Below are 13953 nucleotides of genomic sequence, written 5' to 3' on the forward strand. Positions count from 1 at the left end.
CACAGAAAAAGAGCCTGTCAGATAAGTCTGTGGCTTCTTTAGCTGGCTTCAGATTCCGTCACTACCATTATAATTGCGAGATAAGGTATAACATTGTTCTGATTCTTTAAATGGCTGTGCTTGATAAATTAGTTGTATTTCTAAAAGTACAGGCACTCTCTTGCTCAAGTTGCTCACTGTGATGATAGTTTGTAACCATTCGCAGTTTCCACCAGAAAGGTTTTCCTTTGTGTTGGCTAATCCTTCCTTGGATGTCTGAGTGAGCACCTTTAATGATATGGCGAAGCTGTCTGGTACTTCTAGTGCATAATTTCTCTTTTCGGTTTTAGGTGTAATACTGAGAGACTCCCATGGTGTTGCCCAAGTTCGTTTTGTGACTGGCAACAAAATTCTCCGGATTCTTAAATCCAAGGGTCTTGCTCCTGATCTTCCAGAAGACCTTTATCACTTAATCAAGAAAGCTGTGGCTGTCCGTAAGCATCTTGAGAGAAATCGTAAGGTAAATAGATGGCTGGCTATCACAGTCCCCAGAGTGATAATGTTTTGAGAAATACTTTAGAAGAAAAGAAGAACATACTGAAGGAGAATAAAATGTATTTCATTTTTGATCATAGATAAGTGCTCACTAATATATTGTTAAGACCTAAATATGTTAACCTTTTCTTCTTAATTTATATAATATAATCTTCTGACTACCTTTCTTTTCTCACAGTCTTCAATAGTATTTGTAAAGATCTCTCTTATTTTTCTGTTGTAAGGATAAAGATGCCAAGTTCCGCCTTATTTTGATTGAGAGCAGAATTCACAGGCTGGCTCGTTACTACAAGACCAAGAGAGTACTCCCACCTAATTGGAAGTAGTAAGTAGAAGTTGTAGAAATTTCTTCATATAAGCAGAACTTGCTGTTTCCTAGTTTGTCATGGGGAAAAAATCATATCTGTGTAAAGAAAGTTTTTCTTGAGCTATACTAAATCGTAAATTTTTGCTCAACGGTTTGCCATTGATTGTAGTATATTAGAAGAAGAACTATGATGGATTAGAGGTTAATCTGGTTCATTATTCTGTTCCCACAGTGGCCAACTGATTTATCTGTGGGAAGCCCACAAACAGGACATGAGTGCAAAAAGCACCTTTTACCTTTTATGTTTAAAAAAGCAGTGCATTTTTTACTAGAGGAACACAGCTGGCATAAATACCATAAGACACTGGAGTATGTTTATTTTGGTAGAAGTTGTTACAGTCAGCATTAATCCTATTAAGAAATTATCTGAGTCGGTTCTTCAAAATTTTGGTTCTAAAAAGTCCACCTGCAGGTTATTCACTGTGATGATGGTGTTCCAAACATTTGCAGTTTCCACCAGAAAGGGTTTTCCTTAGTGTTGGCCAGCCCTTCCTTGGATGTCTGAGTGAATTCCTTCAGTGGACATCAAATGTATTAAACATCTCTTATTTTATGGAAATACCTAAACTATCTTTTTCTCCCTTTTAGTGAATCATCTACAGCATCTGCTCTGGTTGCATAAGAGCTCTTGTATTCATCGATGGAATCATTTGCATTTTTTCTCTGCCATGCCTACTTCAAAGAACGTTCCTTAAGCTGGTAGAATAAGATGTCATCTTGACCATACCAATAAAAGTCTCTGATTTTTTCCCACTCAGTTTGTAAATGGAGTTCTTTGTGAAAACTACTTTTGTAACTGAAATGAGAACCATTTGTTGCTAAACTAAAACTTAGTTGAAAAGATAGTAAACAACTTTCTGTTGAATAGTGGTGTTTAGCAGAGGTGACAGTTGACTGAGTCACCTGTTGAACTAGAAATGTGTTTAGCAGAGGTGGGCATCTTTAGAGGGTCTGGGGCCAATTTTCAACCCCACAGATGTATGTTACCTTGTGCCACCCCTTACTTCTAAAACCAGAAGTGACTGGAAGTCTACTTTTTCTTTTTAAATGCCCCTCATGATTGGTCACATGGGGAGTATAAACCTTGGTTTAAAGAGGGACCATTATTCTTGAAACATGGTGGTTCTTGTTTAAACCAGTTATTTCACCAGAGGAATGAAGGAGCACCAGCATCTATAAAAAGCAAAATTTTAGAAATGACAACTACTTTAAAAAAAAAAAAGCCAACTACTCCTTGGTTTTAAAAAGTTAAGAAGAAGAAGAATAGGGTCTCAGCAATTTACCAGCAAAAAGGGAAGTTAAAATGTTATGAGACATACTGAACATGAAAAACAAATAAAATGCATGACAGGAAGAACCTGTGATTACTACTTGTGAAATTTCATGTAATATATTTTTTTAACAAAAACACACGATCTTGTGATTCCCACCAAACACACTTTGCCCTTAGGAGTGCTGCCATACTAGGAAAAATGGGTACTTTGGCTAGTGTGATGGAATTAGGTGGGGCTCATATCTACTGTAAATGGACATATCACAGGTAAAGAGCCTATGTCCCTTTTCTGAGGCTGAAAATTTAGTTTTTAATTGGGAGAATTTTTTTTTAATTTAAATGTAGTTAGGTAATAACACTTAGGCAGAACAGAGCACAGTTCTGTGTTTTGAGACTTTGGTACTCTCCCACTTTCTAAATAAGGCACTGTGTTGTACTGATCCTCAGTACAAATTTGCAAATTTTAGCTGTATGAGAAAGCTACTCAAGCTTAACCTTGATTTTTTGGCATATTAGAGGAAGAATTAACCACTGCAAATTCCTTTGCTGCTTTCTAGGACCAAGAATAGTGAACTACAAAGCAAGCTGGACAGTAGAAAGTAGCTTGTTAACAGCTCATGGCTGATATCACACTGTCACAATATTGATCAGGAAGTGTGGACTGTACTATAATAGCTATTTGAGTGCACTACCATTGATGCTGTTCTCCATAATAATCCAAGATCCAAAAACCCAAAATCCATCAAACCATAGTTTGAAGGATGGATTGATTTAAATCACCAAGAGGAAACCCTGATATAAATCATTGTTTTTAAAGTTTCTCCTGAAGTTTCATATATTTCTTGCACAATGGTGCAAAGCTGATCAATAAAAAATCTAATTTACAACCCACTAGAGCAGTTTATGACATTAGGAAATATAGGGGCTAAACTATTCCCATTAATTCAGTAGGTCTACTGTAGTTGGTATTAACAATAGGATTTAGGCCTAAGTGTTGCCCTGTGTAAGCATTTACTCCTTATTCCTAATATACTAATACACAAGTAATGAAAAATTGTAGCACCATTTTAATGAAAAGATTATTTTTTTAAAAAACTAGGGGGCTCAACAGACAACCCCAAAGGAGTGGCTTCCTGCCACCCCTTTCAACACCTTGGGGCAGAGTGAGGGCATGGTGCCTGCACACTCCATCGCCGCCGCAATACTGGTGTCATGCCACATGCCTGACCACACAGCAGGGGTCATCATAGCACTCCTTTGGTACAGTGTTTAGACACGGTGCACCAAAGGAATGCTGAAAGGAGCAGCATTTTGCCATTCTTTTTAGAGCTGGCAAAGGGCCAGATCGGGGCCACAGCGTGCAGTTGCCAGTGCCCTGATCCAGCCCAGAAAGGGGCGGTGGGAAGCCGCTCCTTCGGGGCTGTCTGTTGAGCCCCATAGTTTGTTTTTTAAAATATTCTTTTCATTAATTTAGGAAGTGGTACTACAATTTATTCATTACCTTGTGTGTTAGTACATTAGGAATGGTAAGGAATAAATGTTTATACAGGGCAACACTTAGGCCAAAATCGTATTGTTAATGCCAACTAGAGTAGACATACTGAATTGATGGGAATTGGGTACATTACTGCTGTAGCTATAGGGCTATAGCATTAATTTCTCATGCAAGCAAAATATGCCCAAACCTGCAGTGTAGATCCAATCATATATGATGATAGAAATCCCAGTGGTGCAAGCAGGGTTCCTGAAAGGAGGCACTAGGGACCATGTTGTAAACATGATGGTTATTGGAGCGCAGCATGGAATTTCAGAAGAAAATTAGCATGTGCTTTATAGACTACAATAAAGTCTTTGGATAGACCATGAAAAGCAATGGAACACACTTAAGGACATGGGAGTGCCACTACATTTGATAGTCCTGATGAGACTTTGGACAGATAGTACTTAAGATAAGGAGCTACTGTTAAAACAGAATATGGAGATAAAGAATGGTTCCCAATTGGCAAAGTGGTCAGGCAAGGCTGCATTCTATCATCTTATTTGTTCAATCTGCATGTACAAAAATATAACACAAAGAGCACGTTTAGACTCGGAAGAAGGAACATTGAAGATAGGAGGAAGGAGTAGGGGTAGCCATGTTGGCCACGTATAATCCAAGATCCAAAAACCCAAAATCCATCAAAAGATATAACTTTATAGGGCCAACCAAAATGCACAATATACGGTACATGTTGCAAGCCTTTGAAACTCCATTGGTTTCTTTGTCAGGCAAGGTGTTAAAAACCATACAAGAGAAAAAGTTTGAAGATGTTAGTTATAGGCCTGCATTTTGTTGTTGTTGTTCTCAGTTCAGATGGTATGGAGGGATTATTCATTCAGACTGGCCCCTCTTCCTCCTGGCCATGTGGGTACTGAGAGAGTGTCAAAGTCCAGTAAATTTAACTTCCATTTGCAACACAAAAGGCTACTTCCTTTGCAACCCCATATGTCTCCATCCTTTGTGAGGCCACAGACGCCTTTGTCTAAGAAGGCCTGAGCCTCACCAAATGTGCCTCTGAGGATGTAGGAAGGGCCTCCCAAAAAGATCTCAAAGCCAGACTGGGCACAAGGTTATAGGACTGTCTCCATCTTTTGTGTGTCTCTCCTGTGTCAAAAACTTCTTTTTGGTACAAATGCTTTATCACACTAGGAGGCACACAGGATTTAAATGAGAGTTAAACGGGAGTTAAACAGGAAATGTGTGATAAACACCAGGCATTTCCTGTTTAACTCTTGTTTAAATCCTGTTTGCCCCCAAGTGTGATAAAGCAGTAGGAATATGGGGTTGTATCTCTGCAACTACACCCTTTTTAGAAGAAGGATTTAGGATGCAAACATGAGAAAACAGCATGTTTGGCACATGCTGCACAGACTTTGATTTTATTGTGCTTAATATTTCAACTCTTTTTAATTTTTAAGTTCATTCAGATTGATTAGCACCTGTGTATATATGTACTATAGTGCTGTCAGCTCTAAGAAATTAATAATGTCAAGCAGTAGTAGTGAATACAGTACTGTTTTTATAGGCTTTTTTCCAGGTTAAGAGCTACATAATATTAGAAGAGGGGATTGAGAGCAACAACATATCTTTCTTCACAGGAAGCTGAGTCTGAAATGGATTAGGAAAGAATCTCAGTGGGTCAACAGACCATATGAGAGAAATACACTAATCTAGCCCTAAGGCAGGGATTTGATTTGTACATCCCCTGCCCCCCTGAAAGCTTTCTGTTGGCAGCTGTAAGAGACACAGTGGTGGAGTTTGCATAGTAGAGACACAGTGTGAAGTAGGACAGGAAATATGCTGTGTTAAACTGGCCTTTACATTGTCTCAGAAACTGGGGCTTTGGTGTTAAATTGTTATATATATGAAAATATATGTTTGAGCAGTTCAGCCATACCTGCAGATCAGTGATACTTTCCTGTGACTGCTAAAAATGCTCTCAAAATTGCTCTTAATTTTATATCATTCTGTTTGCATTAAAGGATTGCATGTATGTTTTCTGCATCGATGAAGAGTTTCCTTATCATAAAGTGAGAAAATATATTCAGAATAGCTGTGTTGGCCATATAGCAAAGTACAGTATCATCAAAAATCCACAAGACAGTGATAAACTTTGTTGGGCCAACCAAAATGCACATTATACATGTTGCAAGCTTTCAAAGCTCCACTGGCTTTTTCATCAAGAAGCCAGTGGAGCTTTGAAAGCCTGCAACACGTATAATGTGCATTTGGGTTGATTCAATAAAGGTATCAATATCTTGTGGATGTTGGCTGATTCTGTACTTTATCATGAAATGTGGGGCTTTCTACACCAGCCGAAAGACAGACAGTATTCAGAATGTCAGAACTGGATTTGTGGACAGGTAGAGTTTGGTTCAAATGTCTCCACCATCATGAAACATAGTGGCTGAGCTCATATCAGTGACCTATCTAAACATAAGTCCATGGCCTTCTTGTAAAGATAAAGGAGAGGACTGACTTCACTACATTATGAACACCTAAAAAAAACAACCCAAAATACTATATAATAAGTGCATTTAATAATAGAACTTCAGCAGCTAAACTCTCTGCTAACCTGTTTGGCTGCTAGTAACAAACAGAATAATCATGGCTCATGTGACTCAAGCATATAAACAAAGTGCCATACAGTATAAGGAATTAGCATTGACAGAACCCTGCCTACAGGCTTACAGTCGAAGTAGGCACATGAGAAGGATGAAGGAATGATAATGGAGGAAGAGAGACAGAATGAAAATCTCAGTAGATTAGAAAAAGCCAAAGAAAATAGGAAATGTCCTGAGGCACTTCTTAGAGTGTAGGAAGGAAGGAATCATACAAATATCTGGAGACAAGAAGAAGAGGTCCAGATTACTTTTAAAGTGAGTCTCAGAGTGAAGTTCTGTACAGAACATTTCCAATAGCAGAAAGAAAAGTCAGTCTCTAATAATTCCCCTGCTGCCTCAGCCTCCAGTGCTAATTTCCTCACTGTCCTCATTCCCACTTAGGCAAGTTAAAAGAGAAATATTAAAACCAGAGCAAACTGGGAAAAGCAGAGGGGACTGCAAGAGGATGTGTTAACTGATTTTACTGTTTTCTTCATTCTGTTGGATCAGAAGCCTCCTGTGGATGGAAGGCATCCATCTGTGGGAGACAGAATTCTGTATCTAACCAAATTTAGATGTTGGGCTTTTTGTGACCAGTTAGGAATGCATCAATACTCTGGATTCTATCAGAAAACCCGAATATTTGGCAAAAAAATTCAAAAAGGCCACTAAGGAATATTTGGTATTATAAAGAATTATTTCATCCTCTGGTCTTATATATAATTTAGTAAGACATTAGTAGACTTTCATTTGTATAGGTATACAGAGCTAATTAAGTAGATGCCTGAAGCCTGCTTTTTACTGTACTGTATATGGTTTCTTGCATCTGTAAAATAAAGGAGATAGCAGCAGTAGTCCTTGATGCCCAGCTGCCTGAGGGAAAGGGACAACAGCCAGTGCATTGACCCATATGTTGCCCATGGCCAACTCTTCCGCAATGCCTTTCCCTGAGGAGGGACCCCCTTAGAGTGAGACATTAGCACCACAAGAATTCTGGTTTCAGGCAGAAGTCTTTTCTACTACTACTTGAGATTTTAAGTACTGAACTTGAGCCCCTTTGAACAAGATGTGCCCTACTATTGTATGCCTTATATCACTCCTGAAATCTGTGCAGCAGTCATCTACAATGGGTCCTTGGTATCTCATGAGCCTTGGTTCCAGGATTCCCCATGGATACCAAACTCTGTGCATGCTCTCAAGTCCCATTATATGCAATGGGCTGGTAAGATGGTATCACTTGTATAAAATGATATAATCAAGGTTTGCTTCTGGAATTTACCGTATTTTCCGGTGTATAAGGCGACAGGGCGTATAAGATGACCCCCCAACTATTTAAATAAAAATATACAGTTTACCATATACTCGCCGTACAAGACCACCCGAGGCCTCGGAAGGCCGGCGTGGGGGCGCGCCCGCCACCCCATAGAGCCGGCCTCCGACACCTCAGAAGGCCGGCGCTGGGCGCACGCCCGCCTCCCCATGGGGCAGGCCTCCGGCCTCCGAGGTCTCAGAAGGCCGATGCTGGGCGGGGTCGCGCCGGCCCATGGAGCCAGCCTCTGAAGCCTTGGAAGGCCAGCGCTGGGCGCGCGCTCACCTCCCCATGGGGCTGGCCTCCGGCCTCCAAGGCCTCGGAAGGCCGGTGCTGGGCGGGCTCACACCGACCCATGGAACCGGCCTCCGAGGCTTCGGAAGGCCGGTGCTGGGCGGGCTCACGCCGACCCATGGAGCTGCCCTCTTGCCTCCTCCGAGGCTTTGGAGAGCTGGCGTTGGGCGCACGCGCCGGCCCATAAACCTTCCCTCCGGCCTCCTTATACGGGGCATATAAGACGACCCCCAACTTTTCAGAAGACGTAAAGGGGTTCAAAAGTCGTCTTATACGCCGGAAAATACGGTATATATTTTTTAGAAATTTTGAAGCTATGGTTGGTTGAATCCATTAAGAAGGAATCTATGGATAAGAAGGGCCAACTTTAGCCAAAAATCTAGGGGAATTTTATTTAGCTCAAATATTTACTGAAGTCGACTACAAAGACCCCACAAGACCATTTCCCTTAGTGTATACCAAGAGAAAGGTGGACCAAAGGAGTTGCACAGAGGCAGAATTCTATAATTAAATGTTTCTTTTATTGAGGGGGAATCATACCGCAAATCACTAACATACACACATTCATACAAGTCTCAAGAAACCAGGAATTAGCTTGGGAAAGTATGGAGGCTGAACTAATGGCGATACTTACACAAGACAACGCTTGCTTCAAAGTCCAATTAGGTGATGTGGTGTGGGACATGGCCATTCCGATGAGCCAGGGTGAACGGATGCGCCAGAGCTAGTCAGAGTTCACAGAGACAGAGTGCCCCCGTAACAATCAAAACTAGCACAGTAAACAAGGGTTACAGGGTCCTTGTATAGGCCAAATCTAGCATCTGGGCAAAAGTAAGTCCACATCTGTGGATGAAGTCATGGTCTGGCAGTAATGAGACCCAATGGTCCCATTAGTCTGACCTCATCTGGGTATAGTGCGGACATGTCCCCTCTCTTTGGGGATTAGGCAGACTGCATTGCAGAGTCTATCTGGGTTCATGTGGAAAATTATACACATCAAAATTTCAGAATATCTCAATGTCAGTAACACAATTGTATCCTTGTCACACATCAAGTAATAAACCAGGCCTTAGGCCAGTGGTCCCCAAACGGTGCTCTTTAAGGGATTTTTGGACTTCAATTCCCAGAATCCCAGACTATTGGCCAACATGGCTGAAGCTTCTGGGAGCTGAAGTCCAAAATCTCTTAAAGGGCACAGTTTGGGGACCACTGCCTTAGGCAATACCCCTTACAAAATTTGGCTAGCTGCAATTTTAAGAGCATTCTAACAATTCAGATAAAGCAGTTCAGGGGAAGGTAATTGTATAGTAGTTTGAACACTGGACAAGGAGTCAGAGACACCAATGTTCAAATCCCTGCTCAGCTAGGGAAACCTACTGGCAGACCCATGGGCAAGTCATGACTCTCATCCTCAGGGGAAGGTAATGGCAAAACCCCTCTGAACAAATCTTGCCAAGAAAACCCCATTATAAATTCGGTTTAGGGTTGCCATAAATTGGAAATGGCTTAAAGGCACACACCAAAACTCAATTCTGAATAGGACAGCTTCTAAAATCTATATTGTAGTGAGGCCAAGAAAATTTCCACTGGCTTTGAAGACCTGCAGGTCCTTTTATTCAACAAATAGAGAGAAAGGAACTGTGCCCTCCCTGAAGGCATCCAACTCCATCTTGGCCTCTGAGGGGGAGAGAAAGGAACTGCGCCCTCCCCGATGGCGTCCAACGCCATCTTGACCTCTGAGGGGGAGAGAAAGGAACTGCGCCCTCCCCGAAGGCGTCCAACTCCATCTTGGCCTCTGAGGGGGAGAGAAAGGAACTGCGCCCTCCCCGAAGGCGTCCAACTCCATCTTGGCCTCAGAGGGGGAGAGAAAGGAACTGCGCCCTCCCCGAAGGCGTCCAACTCCATCTTGGCCTCAGAGGGGGAGAGAGGGTAGGCCAATGCCATCAGGCCTATCCTTAAGATACAGATCCCTCCATCTGTCCATCTGCCTTGGTCCAGGACTCAGAGGGAGAGAAGAATACTGGACTTGATCCCCTTCCCCTCAACCATTCCCTTTTCCTTCTGTGTCATGTCTTAGATTGTAAGCATGAAGGCAGGGAACCGTCTAATTAAATGATTTTATGTACAGTGCTGTGTAAATTTACAGCGCTATATAAATAAAGCTTAATAATAATAAAATAATAAAATATCTTAACAGAAAAGAGGCAAGGAAAGTGGGGTGGAGAGAGTTAATTTTAAAGTCATACATGTTGTAATAAGATATTATGGGAAGAAGAGACTAATAATTCAGCAATGTTATTTCCACCTTTTAAAACAGCTTACCTATTTCTGAGAGTTAATTCAAGGAAAAATGTAATTTCTATCATAATCTGTTTTGAAACTATTCATGTTCTTGCCTCTTGAACATGATTCAATGGGCATGGTCCAGAGAAATTGATTAAGGCACTAAAGGAGGCCAGCTGACCTCAGTAAGAGAGTTGTATGCATCTTTAGGTTTTCCCCACTGAACCCATTGCTTTTGGCTGGACTATGATCTGCAAGTTCTTAAACTTTAGAGAATTGAAGTTTTCTTCTAAGGAAAACTTAGAAGAGTTGGTTTCTTGGCAGCCCTCAGACTATTGCAGTTTGAGGATTAGGAGCTGGCGTTAATGAAGTGTCAGTAATGTATGTTCATATGCACACAATACCTAGAATCATCTCCTTGATCCTGGAAGATGACAAACAGAGCCTGTACACAGCCATTGCTGGGAAATATCAGCAGAGGTCCTTCTGTTCCCAGCGGTGTGAAATTTGGGCAGTGGCCCAGCTACATTTTAGGATGTGAGCCACGTGATTCGTTGTTGTTTTTTTCTTTTCTGCAGCCAATGTGGCCTCCATGTGCTGCCAGGAAGGGTATTTAGAAAGCAGATCAGAAATTCATTTCACTAGATCAAAGTACTTGCACTTGCTCTAAATGGCAAAACACCCAGTTTCATTAGCAAAGTTGTGGGCTGATTTTTGCATTGCTGCACGGCAGAGTTACTGCTGTGGTTTTATAGTTAAGACAGCATTCACCACTCTTTAAAAAACAGGGGGATTTTTTTTTCTTGTTGCTGGGCAAAGCCTTGGAATTTCTTTGATTTGCATTACAATAACTGCCATTGCAGAGCTTGTGCAAGTTACTTTTGGAGGCTATATAGCTCCTACCCAAATGTACTATCTACCCATCCCACCCCCACAGGCAGTATGGTCACTGACTAGAGGATTCTGGGAACTGTAGCCCAAAAGAGTAGCTTTTCTGAACATCTTATTGTAACAGCTAGCTGCAGCAAGTGCATCTTCTAGTACGTTAAGAGCAAAAGTTTCCATGGAAGGTGCTGGCTTCAAGGGGTGGATCAAGCCTAAGTTAGGTGGTGGCTGCATGGGCCAGAATACTCCAGGAGCAGCCCGGAATATTCTGGCCCCAAAGCTTCCCTGACGTTCCCTACCCCTGTTACATGCAACACTCCTTTTTGATACTAGGTGGCTATTTGCACATGCATCCTGCTGTGCTGCCTGGCGCAGCTACTGGTGCTGTACATCACTCTCTCTGAGGCTGAAAACAGAGTGCCCAGCCTCAATCATATGACTGTGTGTCTCATTCTGACCTCAGACGGAGTGATGTGTGTCGGTGGCCAAATGGCACAACAGGGCACATTGTAAATAGCTGCCAAGCATCACAATGGAGTGCTCTGTATCTTTCCAGAAGATCTGGAGCAAAAGGTAACTTTTAAAAAAGTAACATGTTATACAGCAAGTTTGGTACTGAATGGGTTGGACATCATCTGGACTGTTTGCACCAGAACTGGGAGTTGGGCCGCACATCATCTGGACTCCCTGCAGAGAGGATGGGGAGGAGGACGATTTATATGGTCTGTGCAGACAAGGCCTCAATCACATTTTAGTTCCACTAAAATAATGGGATACGGCAGTCATGACAAATTTAATTCCTGTACATTTCACTAGGTGTCAGTTGTGACTATTGTACAGAGTAATCCTCAATAATTCTGAACCAGGTGAGGGGAGAGACTTATAATAGGAGATATTGCTATTTTCTAATTCCAGACAACATGCTGCAGCCTGGTCAGGAGATGGTGGAGAAAGCAATAGCAATAGTATGCACATTCCTATACCACTTATCAGTGAACTCAGCACTCTCTAAGCAGTTTACAGTCTGTAAGCCAATTGCCCCCAACAAGCTGGGTACTCATTTTACTGACCTACAAAAGGATGGAAGGCTGAGTGAACCTTGGAGTCCCTGGGATCGAACTCACAACCTTGTGGCTGCAGTACTGGTATTTAACCACTGTGCCACTAGGGCTCCTGTAAGAAAAATCTTATACAAGCTTCATGTGTGTGTCACCTTCAAGCCACCTGTCAACTTATGGTCATGCTATGCCTTTCATAATGGTGGCCCTGCATTATTCCCTTGCTTGTCCCTGCTATTGGCAACACTGGAAGGGGAACATTGTCAGCTGAAGGCTAGAAATTACAAACTGAGGTGAGGACATATGCGGGGGGGGGGGGATCAAGCAGGTTTTGGATTCTGTTGATCCATGATGGTTCCTAACTGAGAGAGTGTAGCTATGTGGGCAAAATAACAAGTTTTCCTCTCCTACCTCATGAAATTTTTCTTCTGTGTTCCAAATGTCTAGCATTGCAGTAACCTAAAACTGCAATTGAGCATTTGGAAATGCCACTTAGGCCTTCAAAGAAAAAGGGCAGGCAAAGTTACCATGGGAATGCAAACAAAGCAAATATAAGCATTCCAGGTGTGAATGTTTTTCAAGAGCTCACTCTCTGCAATTTTAGACTGATGGAAAATTTCATTGGGGCTTCATTTTGGCCCTATTCCATGAAACACCCTGATTTCAACATACCCACAGAAGGTTCTGGTTTGGGCCCTTGGGGTGGCAGAGCATTGCTAGTGGTGCATCTACCCCTACAGAGCTTTCAGGTCACAAGTATACTGTATCCCTCTTGGGTGGGTCATGTCAGTAGAGCAGCATTTCTGCTGTGATCAGCCAGACTTTGGCCCTGTTATTTTGGATCCAGACCAGTCTTTTCCCTGTGGATTCTGGGAGCTGTAGTCCAAAATTAGCACTTTCCTAAGCTTTGTATAATAACATCTGGCTGTAGTACATATTCCAGATTTCTTAAAACTCTAGATCTGGCCAAGACCTCTATGTTTATCCTCTATATTGTGCTGAAATAATAATGCTAATCACATGCTCAGGGGGATAAGTGAAACCTTTAAAATCAACAGCAGATTTATTTGCTTTACTTTTCTCTTCCATAGTGGTTACTATTAAAAATAAGTTCATTAGCTGTCACTGGCTGTAGGTCCATGAATAGGATGAGGTTCACAGTAATTGAATTGAAAGCCACACTTCACTTCCTTCAGCAGTAAAAGCTGGGCATCCTTGATGTATCACACACTCTCTTGGAGACAATCAGTTCTTCAAGGTCGTTTCTTCTTCTTGCTGGTAAGAATATGAGTGCTGCCTTGTTGAAATTAAACTAGGAGCCAGCCCAACAATCTCCAAAGGTCCACAAAATGTTCCTAAAGAGATTGCAAGAAGAACAAAATAGTGTTGTTGTTTTTCTCTGCTATTGGGTAATGATAGGTGTATTGACTGAACATGGTGTGTGTGTGTGGAAGATGAAACCATGGGTCAAATCACACAGCAAGGGAAATACCTATTGCCTGCTATTATGATATTTTCCCTTCAGGTGTGTCCACTAAAGTTCTATGCCTGAGCAATCAAACTTACATAAGAAGTTTCATGTTACCCTCTGATGACCAATCATGGAACAAAAGAGAATCATAGAGTTGGAAGAGACCACACGGTCCATCCAGTCCAACCCCCTGCCATGCAGGAAATCCAAATCAAAGCATCCCTGTCAGATGGCCATCCAGCCTCTGCTTAAAGACCTCCAAGGAAGGAGACTCCACTACACTCCGAGGGAGTGTGTTCCACTGTCGAACAGCCCTTACTGTCAGAGCTAATCTTC

At 41.9% G+C, this 13953-nt stretch overlaps 1 protein-coding gene and 2 non-coding genes across 3 annotated transcripts in view; all 3 read left to right on the top strand.

The window, feature by feature from the left end:
* The window catches only part of RPS13 (ribosomal protein S13), a 3538-nt gene extending 1884 nt beyond the window's left edge, over window positions 1–1654 (top strand). The window contains exons 4-6 of the mRNA XM_042446771.1: window positions 330–499; window positions 759–859; window positions 1490–1654. Of these exons, the coding sequence (XP_042302705.1) occupies window positions 330–499; window positions 759–859; window positions 1490–1523 (305 nt within the window). The 3' untranslated portion in view covers window positions 1524–1654. The remainder of the gene's footprint in view (window positions 1–329; window positions 500–758; window positions 860–1489) is intronic.
* Window positions 174–263, top strand: LOC121920094. The gene has a single exon (XR_006101637.1). It is a non-coding gene; the product is annotated as a small nucleolar RNA SNORD14 (small nucleolar RNA).
* LOC121920095 lies at window positions 1319–1410 on the top strand. The gene has a single exon (XR_006101638.1). It is a non-coding gene; the product is annotated as a small nucleolar RNA SNORD14 (small nucleolar RNA).
* Window positions 1655–13953: the final 12299 nt, after the last annotated feature.

This window comes from Sceloporus undulatus, chromosome 1, assembly GCF_019175285.1.
Source record: "Sceloporus undulatus isolate JIND9_A2432 ecotype Alabama chromosome 1, SceUnd_v1.1, whole genome shotgun sequence".
Lineage (NCBI taxonomy): Eukaryota > Metazoa > Chordata > Lepidosauria > Squamata > Phrynosomatidae > Sceloporus > Sceloporus undulatus.